This window comes from Blennius ocellaris (assembly GCF_963422515.1).
Source record: "Blennius ocellaris genome assembly, chromosome: 18".
Lineage (NCBI taxonomy): Eukaryota > Metazoa > Chordata > Actinopteri > Blenniiformes > Blenniidae > Blennius > Blennius ocellaris.
The window spans coordinates 4,687,929-4,701,307 of NC_137667.1; the positions used below are offsets into that span (position 1 = coordinate 4,687,929).

Here is a 13,379-nt window from a genome sequence, read left to right on the forward strand (position 1 = left end):
AGGAAAAAAAAGTTGAATATTTGTTTACAACTATTTTTACCGATTCCAATAAAAATACATTTAAAAAGAGGAAGGAATTGTGTTTGTTTGGCGACCAACGTGACCCATCACTTCACTGCTCACTCACAAATTCCAAACAAGACACAGGCTTCTCAACACAGTACATGCCATTTTTATTCAAGAGTTGGTCAACAAACTGTCGTTGTGCCAATGGCTCTCGTAGAGTTCAGTACAGTATTGAACTGGGTTTGATTATGTGATTAGAGTACACTTGCAGTAAAATGTTCATGACGGGTTATAAAATATACTAAACAGAGCAACATCATTCAGAGCATTCAGCAGGACGTGCCTTTATCAAAGTGGCAATGCAGACAGTGGTAGATAATGCCCAGTTAATATCCAGAGCAGAAACATTGTACTTTCATATCACTACGTACCCTTCCTCTGTTGTTCGGACTGTAAGGCAGTTGACATGTTCGGATTGCGACATAGTACAGCTTTTTTGTCAGACAAACGGATTTCCTTTTGGTTCAACAAAATGTCCAACATGGATGGAAAATGAAACAAAGAAAGTGTCTCGAACAGAAACCTGTGTGTGTGTATGTGTGTGTGTGTGTGTGTGTGTGTGTGTGTGTGTGTGTGTGTGTGTGTGTGTGTGTGTGTGTGTGTGTGTGTGTGTGTGTCTTGTATGATCGACCGACATGACAGAAGATATGTATACTGAACTGTAGAAATAAAAGAGGAGCTGATGAGCAGGTGGATAGTGAGAGGCAGCATCCGGGTACGGTCTCCCTGTGGTAACAAGTTGTGATGATTGCAGCCTCAGTAACCTTCAACCTTGTCTTGTTTTGGGTTTTCTTTCTTCTTTCTTTTTTTTTTTACGTTAGGGCATTACTCAAGCTTGAGCAGTTCCACGTCAAAAATAAGCGTGGCGTTTGGAGGGATGACTCCGGGGTGGCCTGTCGTTCCATAAGCCATGTCTGGTGTGCAGGTGATTTTAGCCCTCTGGCCAAGGCTCATCTGAAGCAGAGAAGAGATGTGGTTAGAAAAATATGGTTAAACTTTGTAATTTATTACAGCAAAGAAACAGGTTTTTTTTTAACTACAACTACACATTTTCAATGCTGTTCTTCAGCAAGACACAGCAAAGAATGTGTCATTACGGCCTCATTAATATGTTTTCAGGTAAAAACTCAAAACCTTTGTTGTGCTTTGAGTGTCTAAAACTTTTCTAAAGCAAAAATTCAAAAACAATTAAGTTTCCACTTGAAACTTTCTTGTATAAACTCTTTCTTTAAGGCAGCCAATCATTCTTTCATTTCATTCGTAATTGACCAAGCAATATGAAGCAAAGTTTTTATTTCTATGTGGCTGAGTGATTAAAGGTGCGACTGTAAATTATTGAGTAGGCCAGTAAATAGACGCTCAAACAACAGACAATCAGCAGTGACCACATCACAGTGATCAGGTCAGGTTTTCTCACAGGGAGCTCATCTTTTCCTTGAAAGTAGGACACATTTTGAAGGCTGTTTCAATGGCCAGCTTTTACCCGAGACTAATTTAAAATGACAAAAGTAAAGACATGAATGGTCTTTTGTGTTAGAAGTCAGAAAGAAAACTGTAAAACGTACAAAAATTGGATATATTTCTCAATTTGAAACTTAAACGTGTATTTAAATTGTGTATATTTCTCACTGGATAAAAGAAGTTATAAACTCTTGTTGATGCATGGCATTTGGTAGTACTTTCACTAAACGTGCACAATATGTCTATTGTCACTAGTGTTATCGGTACTACTGTAATGTTTCCTATCTTTTATGACTGTTACAAACACAGACATTAATCAGTTGATTCCCAGTTATTGATCCACTCAGAGAAGCTTTTGTAAGCCAAAAAGACAAAACGCAACAGTATTTGTCAACATATGAGAAGTACATATATGACATTTTCAAATCCTGCACAAGCAACACTGATTTCAACAGCATGAGAACTATATTTGAATCTCTTCTGTGATGTTATTAACTCATCATTGTTAGTTTACAAGAAATGTGGAAGCCATCAAATATGATCACTTGCCACATAAAAGTGTTAAAAGAACTCATTGACGGAGACATGCTGCAGTTTATGTGGTTTATTATTTACACTGCACAACGGCAATACAAACAAAAGCTTTGACTTCATCTCTGTACCTGTGCTACTCCTTCCTCCCAGCCCTTGATGACCTCCATTCGTCCGATTTTGAACTTGAAGGGCTTGTTCCTGTCTCGGGAGGAGTCGAACTTTTTCCCATTCTGCAGCATCCCTGCAAAGAGTAACGCCACATGAGCCAATCCTGAGAGAAACCAACACAAATAATGGCCAAACACATGCAAATTTCAGGACTATTTTGCTTATAATTAATGGCTCCTACAGCCGGGGAGCACTCTGGTGGGCATTCCTATTCCAGGTCTATTTCAATTACTCAAATGAACAAAGGGAAAGTGAATCAGGGAGCACTGGCCTGGTTTAGTGGATTATTTTTAAAGTTAACTAGGCCATGGCTTGCCTGTTTCTAGACCACAGGGAGAACGGGATAACTAAAGGCGGCGCGGCGCAGGACCCCCCCCGCTCCTTCACAACGCTGACCGAGCGTTCAGGCATGATAATAACGCCGAGGCCATTAAACGCGAGGAAACGGGCACGAAAACACTCCCCCCACTTCATTAGTCGTCTTCGGGAAGGACGGAGCGACGTTCTGCCGCTCTGCTGAGCCGCGAACTTTCCAACCTTCCCGACTGCCAAGAAAGAGACGCAGCATCTTCAACAGGGTCTGCACAATCGCACCACAAAGTATACAAGTGTGAACTATTAGAGGAGTTTTAACTGAGGCGCAGTGAAGGATGGTACATGAGTAATACAGGTTTGCTTTTTAAAAGGGCCCGCACTGTCGTAAACATTTTCCGTTTCATCTCTTTTGGATAAATAACCACTTAAAAAGGATGAAACAATGCTCTTATCCAGACTTTTTCTTTTAATCAGACAATTTTGTCAATGTCCAACATTTATACTTATGAGACAATTATACAGATTGAACTCAAAACATTAGAATGAGGTTATTTGTTTTATCACTTATTTTAAATGAGGACTTGAGACTCAGGATAGACTTCGGTTAAAAAAGCATTACATTCAATGAAATACTCGTACTTTGAGATAGTGTATATTTATGGCATAAGCTGACATTTTTTCTGTGGAGTTTTAAATTTCACACTATTTTCCAACTTTTTTAGGATGCACCTATTCAACTTGTGATGTAAAATTGGTGACTCTGATCCTTCTTTCTTCTCCTCTCAGCTAACTTTAGAATATTCCTAATACATCACGCTGTAAATGGAGAAAAAAATTCCAAAACATCCACTTGTGTTTTGCAGGCTGCGCCGTGATCGTCCGTTGATTTATGATTCTCTGTTGTAATTTCACAAGTGTGAATACTTAGCATTTAAAACCGGTGTTAACTCAACTTCAATTACGGAGTCTTGCTCATCCAGTCATATGAATGTTGGTACTGTACAGCTTCTCCCCTTTCATCCCCCTAAACTTAGTAGGGTCCCATCATTTCCAAGAATCCCAGAAGCCCAGATATCAGCAGGCAGACTCATCAGGCAGAATCCCACTTGCCTTCAGTTTATCAGAGGAGTCCAAAGGTAAAACGTCTTATGACAATGACTGAAATTTGAGTTACTCTTCTGGCAACTCCGCAGAATTGTTGATTGGCATTTCCCAGTGGAAACTGGGGCTTTTACAAAGTGGCCCTTTCACCAGGCTGCTGAGATAAGGGAGATGTTGTGTACCACTTTGTTTTTTCATAATCAGCCTCCGTTTGGGTAAAAGATGGCAGAATGTGTTTAAAAAGGGAGGGGGTTAGAAACTATTGTTTTGGTATGGCACACTTTCAAAACAATGGCGAAATATACCACCTGCTTCTTGTTTGCGTGGACCGAAATGGCTCCTAACCTTTCACTAAGTAGTTTACAACGTGCCGCAGTTTGGGTTTAAAAGCCATATTGTGTATTTAACTACTATTCTGCCGCCAGCCTCCGGTGCATAAACACAGCCTGGGTGTATTCCCTTCTTCTCCTACGCTGCTGCTCGTATCACAGCTCTGTTATCTGTTAAAAAACTGCACCACACAGGGGTGGGGTTATTTTTACTTCGTTTACTGTATCCTGTCTTGCCCCAGTCTGGGAGAGCTGCCAACACAACAACCCCCCCCCCTACCCCAGCTCAAGTGTGGATGAACTGAGAGTGTGTGTAAAGCTATCCGTCTACAAGACTTGCGTGTCGCTGTGCTTCACAGCTGCAGGCACACACACACACGCACACACACACACGTCTCAACAGAACCAAGATTAAATCTACATTTTGGTTCATTAATACAGTCAGGTAACTTGGGACAAGAGTGTGTGTAATTAGAGAGATCCTGAAAATTACCCGAAGCAGTGGCTTAAAAGTTACACTCGAAGCAAAACGCCAGACATTTGTGAACAAGATCAGAAATGAAGAACATGCAGGCTGTTCCTGCAGCAGTACGAGGCCCTGTTTACACGACAACGTTTGACATGACAACACCTAATCTGTTAACAGAAAATGGGAGCGTGTATACACTGCAGCAGCGGACACAGGGACAACGATGTAGTTAGTATGCCCGGCCACGTGTGGGCGCTGTTGCTTGATTTTTTTTTTTAGTGAAACCACACAGACGTGCAGAGAAGAATACGCTATTAACGTGAAGAAAATGGAGAGCAACCAACATCCGTATGGACTGACGATTCATCGGCTGCTATCAGGGATGAGTCTCAACTATAAAACTACGAACATGGATGATAAAACGAGAATACTGACTGTGACAAATACCACTGCGGGTCGGCCATGTTTGTTTACAAGGGATGGAAGGGGGAAGGGAGGGGGTGAGATGCACACACGCAGTAATAGGCTCTGCAGACTCCGGCAATCTCTGCAGGAGGGCTTAATCTTGGGAGCCGGATTAAAAACGTCGCGGACACAGTGCATCCGCACACTGGTGTCGTGTAAACAAACCCCCCCCCAAAAGTGAAGAAAGTTTTGCAGATACATTCGTAGTCGTTGTTGCATAAACGGGGCCTTAATACGCTCGATCGCATCCGTGTTCCATCTATTCTACCCATTCTCAGACTCAAAGCTTTGTGAAGCCTGTCAACTCTCTCAGACAACTCAATAAGCAATGATCCAGGAGCTCAACCCCCCCCCCCCGGCATCAACTTTATGATGTCGGAGGAAAAGTTCCCACAGCCACAGTCAGTCGATCACAACACGCGGCCATGAGCGATCCGGAGGTTTCAGTCTCGTCTATTTCTGGGTCACACAATCCACAACCATCGGGTCTCTCCCTCTACTTGAGCACATTTCACGGGATAGTCTCGGGCTCAAACATGGTCAAGGAATGACATCCAAATTTAGGCGTGACGTCAAATCCCGAAAGCCTCTTCAAAGGAAAGGTTGTGCTTCTCGTCAAAGCGGACCGACAATTGGTCACAGCGGGCCAGCGGCCAGACGTCACCTATCACGGGCAGAACCCACGGCGGCGCCACGCGCTGCCTTAACATTGACTGATATCAGATCTGCCTCCATTTTCTCCCTTCAGTGAAAACGCCTGATACGGAGAGAAATGAGTCTGCCACCGCCGGGTTGCGGCCGATGGAGCCGCCAGTCTGTGAGCGCCCTCACAGTCGGGCCTGACAGAAACAAGAACGCGTGTGAGAGGGTGATTTATTCGGTCCTGCTGTTTTGAGGCCGGAGCCCGCCGCCTCCTCCTCCTCCTCCTCCACCTCCTCCTCCTCCTCGGTGTGGTGATCACGCTGCTAATTCGGGCAACCCCAGCTCTCAGCAAGAGTCAGTGGGTGGCCAGGCACATGTCGGTGTCGCTTTGTGCTCTGGCATGTGTGCGTCTGCATGTTTTTATAATCCCAGAGGGGAAAAAAAGCGAGAATGAAGACGGCGTCGCTGCGAGAGATTGTGAGAAAGTTTCTGAGAGCGCGAGCCCGGCTGATGCCAAATGCAGGAAACAAGAGTGGTTTCAAAATGCCAATGTGAATTAGAAAATTGCTCCCTCCCTGCTCTTAGCGTTTTGTCTTTGCTATCTGGGAAACTAATAGCAGTGCAGGGTGGGGTGGAGGTTCCCAGGAGCCGGCTGAATGACTTGAAGAAGGTTATGTCCAAAACCTCAACTGCCAGCACTATCTCTCTATCACATCTTTAAATGATCTTGTTTTTCAGGATTGAAAGATAGAAATACTGGTCAGTCCATTATAGAGCAGTTAAGTGCACCAATAACAAGGAATTGACCAGATTGAGGATTTTACATATTTCTAATCCTGACAAATTAAACAAAATATAATAAAACTGCATTCGACACTCGTCAGAGACATTATTTAGATAACCTGGATTGCGTTCAACATGACAGTTTTAAGTTAAACTCTCCCCCCCCCACCTACACCTTCCACTGATACAAAAGCATATTTCAAGCTCTTTTCATATTTCCAAGGTTGAGCCATGTTCTGCCTAAAGCTGGATTTCTTTTTTTGTGTGCCAAAGCCACCTGCAGCTTTCCAGTAAATCTTCTGAGTGAAAAAAGGGAAAATATGAACATCTCGAGCACATGCCAAGCGATCACAATATGTATAAATGTGTAATAGAAGCACCCAATGCAATTTTAGAAATAGAAGAAAAAAGAATTGAGGCAAATATAAACTCAAATTTGTTTTTTTTAGAACATTTAAAGCCTTTTTCTAAACCACTTTATTTGAATTATGGTCACTGAGTGCTGGAGCCGACTTATTTATGTTTTTGCACTGTGGGTGGAAACTGTAATATCAAACATCAAATGTTGATATTTTATAACACAAATAACAGTAAAGAAACACAAGGCAGTGACCAAGTGCCTACCAAAACCTACATTTCAGAGGCTATACAGTGGGATGCACTCCCTCTCAGCAGCGCAGCTTCACATCCTCAGAAATATCCTTTCCAATTATAGCCTGATTCATTACAGCAGTGGCTGATCTTGGCAGAAATCAGGCCAAGAGGAAAATGTGATTACTCCGCCTGCCCCCAAAAAGTTATACAATGCAACATTCCTTGACCGTAAATGCCCCCGTGTCTGCTCGTCAAACAGAGCGACAACTCCCCCATCAGAAGCAAAGAGAAGACATCAGCGCTGGAGCAAACAATGACACTGAGGATGGAGAGGTAATCACAGGTCTGACCAACAAAGACAGGCGCGAATAGATGAGTGAGCTCAATGGAATTACACTCCGATCAAATCAGTTTACAACACATACAACACCTGTGTATGTGCAATAACCTCTATAACCACATAAAAAAATACACCCGAAATGTGACATGTGAACTAGGTTTTGTTTACTTTCCGTCTGACCTAGTTGTCTGGACTGCCAACCCCGCGGCATAGAACAACCCACATTTTTTCCCCCAAATGTCTCGGTGCCTTCGTGTCCCACCTTAAAACTGGGCAATCTGACAAGAGACAAACAGGAAAAAGACTGTGCGAGCGTGCGTGCACTTATGCAAAAGCTGGAGACCTGAAATGACACAATACAAACGGCAAATGCCTGTGCCTTGCGTGGCACATACATGTCTTCTGGATGCTGCAGTTTGGGAAAGCTGGAGTGTGACTGGCTGGTGTGCCTTGGATCTAGTTACACACAAGGAAAAAGAAGAGGAGTTACCTATGTAATGAACGACACATGTTTGACCTTTCTTTGGAAATGTTCTTCCTGTTAAAAAGAGAGAAAGCACATGTGTTATTATTGCATGTGGTTACACTTGTGAGTATGATTGCTCTATTAGAAGGGTTAAGTCTGGTAAGGAAACGCCATACCCTCCTTTAGATTCAGCTATGCATCTGTCAGTCTTATCCATGCTGAAACTTAAGTACCTTTTTTTTTTTTTTTTTTGCGGGCTATCACATGCGCGTAATTACGTTATTACTGCGTTTGACAATGAAACATAATCCTGCAGGAACTTGACAGGATACGACCCCCAATATGTGCCTTCCAACACGCAGAAGCACCTCCACTTCACATAATGCATGCCAAATCCAAGTATTTTATGTATGCATATTCCCAGACTATAACGATTAAGAGTAAAATTGCAACCACAGTGGATTAAATCAAGACTGTAAAGTGTGGACCGTTATCGAAAGGCACCATACAGACATCAAGCCATATCAGCGATAATTAAGACCCCTCATACTAATGTGAGTTGCTAACTATTGAACGAACAGACTCCCTTTCACGCTCCAACTCTGAAGTTTAAGCATGCACTACAACGACATTTAAGCAGATTTAAAAATAAATTCCGAGGATCTAAAAGGAAATTCCGATCACCTCCACCCCGTTAGAAGGCACACACACGAGCGGATAAATCAACTTACCGTCGCCGGGAGATATTATCTCGACTTCAATGCCCATTGTTGTGCTCCTTCGAAGGCTATCTATAAAACACGCGGCTTTTAAAGCGCTTTCGTGAACCGAGTGTCACCCTTTTGTGGCTACAAGTCGGGCTTTCTCGGTGGAAACCATGCATTCGCCACCAACTGCCGATCCTTAGCTGCGGCGAGAGAGGGCGTACTTCCAACGTCGTCCTCAGCCCGTCATGGACACCAACACCACACGGTTCATTTATAGAATTTAAAATTAATTCATTTTACAGTCGTCTGGTGCAAGTTTAATTCATAATGTGAATTTATAATGAGTATTTAATTTTTTTTATTCATGCCACCGTCACTTGAATACACATCCCAGAATGCACTGCGGCTATCTGCCAGTTGCAGGGCATTATGGGATACGTATCCAAAGCAGCTGTCTGACAGCCGCAGTGCCTACATATCCCACAATCCATTGCGATAGCCAGTCAGTTGGGTTTCCGGGTCATTTAAAATATGAACACATTTTTTGACCGGAGTGGTTTGTTTGTTTTTTAGTTACAAGGTAAGTAAGAATTACACGATAATGTTCGCATTTGTCTCTACATACATGTTTATTAACTTGTTATGCATAACACAACACGTGTATAAGTTAGCTTATGCTGTTTGGCATGCATGCTTGGAACTGTAAATCCTCTTCCCATCAAAGCTAGCAAAACTCATCAAATTACTTTTCTCTTGTAAACTAAATGTATCTATATTTAGTTGGCATATCTGATTTAGGTTGACATACAGCTCATAATAGGAGTTGACAATCTCTCTATTTGTTAAGTCATTCATAAAAACCTTTCATCACCTAATCTGGAGTTCTAAATGCTGTGATTGAACACGTGCTATTGTTAGTGCTCGGAGTTCCTCTCAGGACCTGTGCTTTGTTAAGGTCACCCAGCATAAGCAGCTATACTGCCTCAGCTCAGGCAGGGGGGATTAAAGCATGTACTTGGAAGGAGACACGAGAGAGGCTTTTCCTATTCTTAATCTGCATAGGTAGCAATAGCTACGCTTGTCCAAGCCCCATTCACGTCAGGTGCACGTCTCTGTCACCAATGTTATCTTTTTGAGAGCCATTTCTCTTGATTTTTCTCTTTTCATACCTGCCAGGATGGATCTTGGTAAGGCAAAGCTGCTTCGGACAGGCCTCAACACTCTACACCAAGCCATCCACCCTGTGCATGGGATCGCGTGGACCGACGGCAAGCAGGTCTGCTTGACAGCTCTCTACTTCATGAATGGCGAGGTGAAGTTCGGAGACACCAACGTGATCGGGCAGTTCGAGCATGTTTTCGGGCTCTTCTGGGGGCCGCTGTGCTGCCCCGACTCCCCTGCCCTGCTGGCAGTTCAGCACAAGAAGCATATTACTGTCTGGCAGCTGCAGCTCAGTACGCTCGAGCAGAACAAGCTGCTGTGCACTCAGACGTGCGAGATGAGCGAGCCTTTCCCGTTGCTCTCTCAAGGCTGCGTCTGGCATCCGAAGCTGGACGTTCTCGCCGTGCTGACGAAGCGGGACACCTCTGTGCTGTTTTCGGTCCGGGTGGACAACAGGAGAGTCAAAGCAGACATCAAAGGCGGCGGGCTCATCCACTGCGCCTGCTGGACGAAGGACGGCACGCGCTTGGTGGTGGCGATCGGCAGCGGTCTCCACTCTTACATCTGGAATGACATCCAGAAGAGTCTCGTCGCCTGCTCCTTCTGCCCCATCTTTGACATCGGAGGATACATCTGTGCCATCGAGCCCACGGGGGAAGCGCAGGTCGCTGTGGCGACAGAGCTGCCTCTCGACAAACTGTGTGGGTTAAACTCTGGCATAGCCTTCGATTTGCCATCGGAGACGGAGTCGCTGCAGGGCCACGGCTCGCATATGCTCATGTCAGACGACGACAGTGTTGTGGATGCGAGAAGAAGATCGTTTGAGTCAGACAGATCTTTCATCCCCTGCTCGAGCCCTCTCGACCTGACCCACCTCCTGGCAAGGCACCGGCGCTCTGACCCCAGCCCCCTTCTTCACCTGCGCCGTCGGGACACTGTGACGGGCTCGGGCCAGGACTCTTCACACCTTATTCTGGTTACTTACGAAAGAAAGGTCACTACCACCCGCAAAGTCTGCATCCCGGGGATTCTGGTCCCCGACATCGTGGCTTTTGATCCACGTGGCTCGACAGTAGCGGTCGCTTCAAACACCAGCAACATGGTCCTTGTGTACTGCATCATGTCCTCCGCAATGCCCAACATCCAGCAGATCTCTCTACAGCAAAACGAGAGACCCAAAGGCATCTGCTTCCTCAGCGACAAGATGCTGCTTTTGATGGTGGGCAGGCAGAAGTCCAACGACCCGGCCTTCCTCCCGTCTTCCAACACCGATAAATACATTCTTCGTCTCATAGCCAAAGAGATGATGTGCGACGGAGAGAGTCCTTGCACGCCCTCCCCGTCTGCCCCCAACCACGAGGCCACCTCGAACTTCTGCTCAGGGATTAGGAGGCACTCAGAGCACCTGTCAAAGGAGGACAGGGAGCGAGGGATAAAGGACTTGGTGCTGCCAGGACGGGGAGTGGTTTCTTCTCCTGGCAACAGGCGCAGGCTGGTGGAAGAGGTGAGGAGCAGCGAGCCCAGCCCCATCACCAGCTCCGTGGACTTCTCCGACCGGGCCTCCGACCGAGCGCTCTCCAGCGCCTCGTCCATCACGGTGGAGAATTTCGACATGGACCACGTCAACCGCATGTCCAGCCTGGCGGTGGCCGGCCAGGCCAGCAGGGACTCCAGCCGCTGCAGCTCCCCTCGCCTCGACCAGTCGGAGAAGCTCCACGCGGAGCCGACGGCGCCGGCGCCCGACAAGGCGTCCGCCCAGGCCAAGGAGCGAGCGCTGGACCAGCTCGTGCACAACATGGAAAGACTTTTCACGCGCTTCGCTGACGTGCAGCAGTGCCTGACAGAAATCAGAGATTATACGCAGAACGGCAAGAAGGCCCCGACGCTCTACCCCAGTGCCTCTGAGCCCCCGTATGTCAATGTCACATGTCAGGTACAGTTTGAATTACTCCATTTTTTATTTTATTTTTACTATCGTTCACATTGTTTCATAGATAATATTTTTTTTTAGCTCAATAGTTTTATCTAGCTCAGCTTCTTGGACTATTTCTCCTTGTATCTCTGACTTTTTGGGGTTTTGTACACATGCAGAAGCAGTTATCAGAAAATGTGTTCATTGACGAGCGGAGGCCAGTCCTGCTGTGTGAAGGAAAGCTGAGTCTGCGTGCCCTGCAGGACCTTTTCAACCTCACCATCGTGGAACTGATGTATGGTACGTGCAGGGAACCCGCTCTGAAAACAATATAACACAAGTAATACTTTCAAGTTTGTTTGGGGTTTTTTTTTTTGTGTCTGCCTGTCATAAGTCTTATTTAAACCCTTCAGTGTCTCTGTGAAGTCTTATTTAAGCTGTCTTTATCAAATCCTTCCTGCGTGTGAGATTAGCAGAGTTATGACAGTCTGGACTGGGTTAACTCATTAAAACCACTTCGAGGAAACTGTTGGTAGTCCTCTTAGGTACGTCTTCCCCTCACATATTTTCAGGTCGCTAGTGTGATGGGCTTCCTCCGACTCGGGTCACCTGGAAGTCAAGATTCAGCCTCAATGCTTAGATTCTGTATTCACGTCTTTTTTTTTTTTTTTTTTCAAGAATAAAAGAAAAGTGTGCCATGAATTGGCTTGATTTATATTTTCAGAAAAGAAACTTCTATTTGCAGCACCACTTTACAATCAACAACAACTTGTTCGACTATTGTTCTTCTCTTAACGTGCCTAAGCTATAATTGGAAGTGATTAAAAGCCTAGGCCAGATTATGAGCTTTTAAACAAAAGCAGCTTACAACCATTTAATGTGCGTAGTGTTGTGTTGCTGTCAAAGCAAATATTTGGCCGCACTCACCTGATTTTACAGCCTTTTCAAATTATTTGTTGATGGTTCAAGTGAACACATTTATTGATGACGTCCTGCGTTGTGTTGCTCTTCCAGGACCGCTGTGGATCGTGCTCGTGGCAGACGGGGATGGCTTCGTGCCGCTAACGTTCAAACCCAAGGAGGAGCTCACCGTGCGGAACGGGAAGCGGAAAACTACCCTGCGAGCTCCTGGAAGTCCCGACAACTCGTGTCCGTCCAGTCCATCCCCCAGCCAAAACCCCAGCACAGCGACAGAGACGACCACATAGCGACACACACCTCGCTGTGTGGACACTCGCACACACACTCAAAGTGGCAAGAACACACTGTGAACCATAGTTATGATGCAGACTTATTTTTGTATAAACAAGATGTACTTTTTTTTTTTTTTAAAGAGAGCTGCCTGTTCAGATGTATTGTTTACATGTTTAAATATCAAAATGGAAAGCTTTGCACCGAAAACGGAGGAGTTTGTGCTCATTTCTGACTAAATGTAATGTAGTCGTCAAGGTTCAGTGTTTTTCTGAAAGAAGGATATTCACTGTACTTCTAAAATATGTAGATTGGAATTGTTATGCTAAACTGTTTAAGGACTGAAATGTCCATGTGTTTTGACTTTACCGACTGCAGTAACACAGCCGACCTCTAGAGGGGGCCAACACTCAACAGGAACCTCTGTCTTGGATGTCTAATGTAGGGATGAAATAAAGCACAATCCCATAGTAGGGCTCCCTTATTTGTTTCTTATTTTCCACTTATTTTCTTGAAGAAAGAAACACAACACTCACAAATATATTGTCTATCAACCAACCTCTACAACATTTATTCATTTCATATCATCAATCCTTTTTGTAATCATAAATAACAGTGTTGTAGAGCTAAACACAGCAAATAATGATATACATTCATTTATATAAATAAGGTAAT

General features: G+C 44.7%; 2 protein-coding genes across 2 annotated transcripts; one reads left to right on the top strand and one right to left on the bottom strand.

Annotated features, from left to right (window-relative positions):
- Nucleotides 1-162: 162 nt before the first annotated feature.
- On the bottom strand, nucleotides 163-8,635 carry fkbp1b (FKBP prolyl isomerase 1B). The gene is made up of 4 exons (XM_080514551.1): nucleotides 8,465-8,635; nucleotides 7,758-7,805; nucleotides 2,190-2,302; nucleotides 163-1,020 (listed from the first exon to the last, which is right to left on the bottom strand). Exons 1-4 carry the CDS (start codon nucleotides 8,499-8,501, stop codon nucleotides 892-894), a joined length of 327 nt encoding a protein of 108 aa, XP_080370677.1. The 5' UTR covers nucleotides 8,502-8,635; the 3' UTR covers nucleotides 163-891.
- A 316-nt stretch (nucleotides 8,636-8,951) lies between these two features.
- Nucleotides 8,952-12,835, top strand: wdcp (WD repeat and coiled coil containing). Its single transcript, XM_080514073.1, has 4 exons — nucleotides 8,952-9,020; nucleotides 9,617-11,534; nucleotides 11,693-11,813; nucleotides 12,528-12,835. The coding sequence occupies exons 2-4, from the start codon at nucleotides 9,618-9,620 to the stop codon at nucleotides 12,719-12,721; spliced, it is 2,232 nt and encodes a 743-aa protein (XP_080370199.1). The 5' UTR covers nucleotides 8,952-9,020; nucleotide 9,617; the 3' UTR covers nucleotides 12,722-12,835.
- Nucleotides 12,836-13,379: the final 544 nt, after the last annotated feature.

Excerpts from the sequence above, each read along its gene's own strand:
- wdcp (XM_080514073.1), top strand. The coding sequence starts at position 9,618 with ATGGATCTTGGTAAGGCAAAGCTGCTTCGGACAGGCCTCAACACTCTA. Across the intron at positions 11,535-11,692 it reads ATGTCAATGTCACATGTCAG|AAGCAGTTATCAGAAAATGT; the intron begins GTACAGTTTGAA and ends GTACACATGCAG. Across the intron at positions 11,814-12,527 it reads CATCGTGGAACTGATGTATG|GACCGCTGTGGATCGTGCTC; the intron begins GTACGTGCAGGG and ends TTGCTCTTCCAG.
- fkbp1b (XM_080514551.1), bottom strand. The coding sequence starts at position 8,501 with ATGGGCATTGAAGTCGAGATAATATCTCCCGGCGACG. Across the intron at positions 7,806-8,464 it reads GATAATATCTCCCGGCGACG|GAAGAACATTTCCAAAGAAA; the intron begins GTAAGTTGATTT and ends TCTTTTTAACAG. Across the intron at positions 2,303-7,757 it reads ATGTGTCGTTCATTACATAG|GGATGCTGCAGAATGGGAAA; the intron begins GTAACTCCTCTT and ends TACTCTTTGCAG.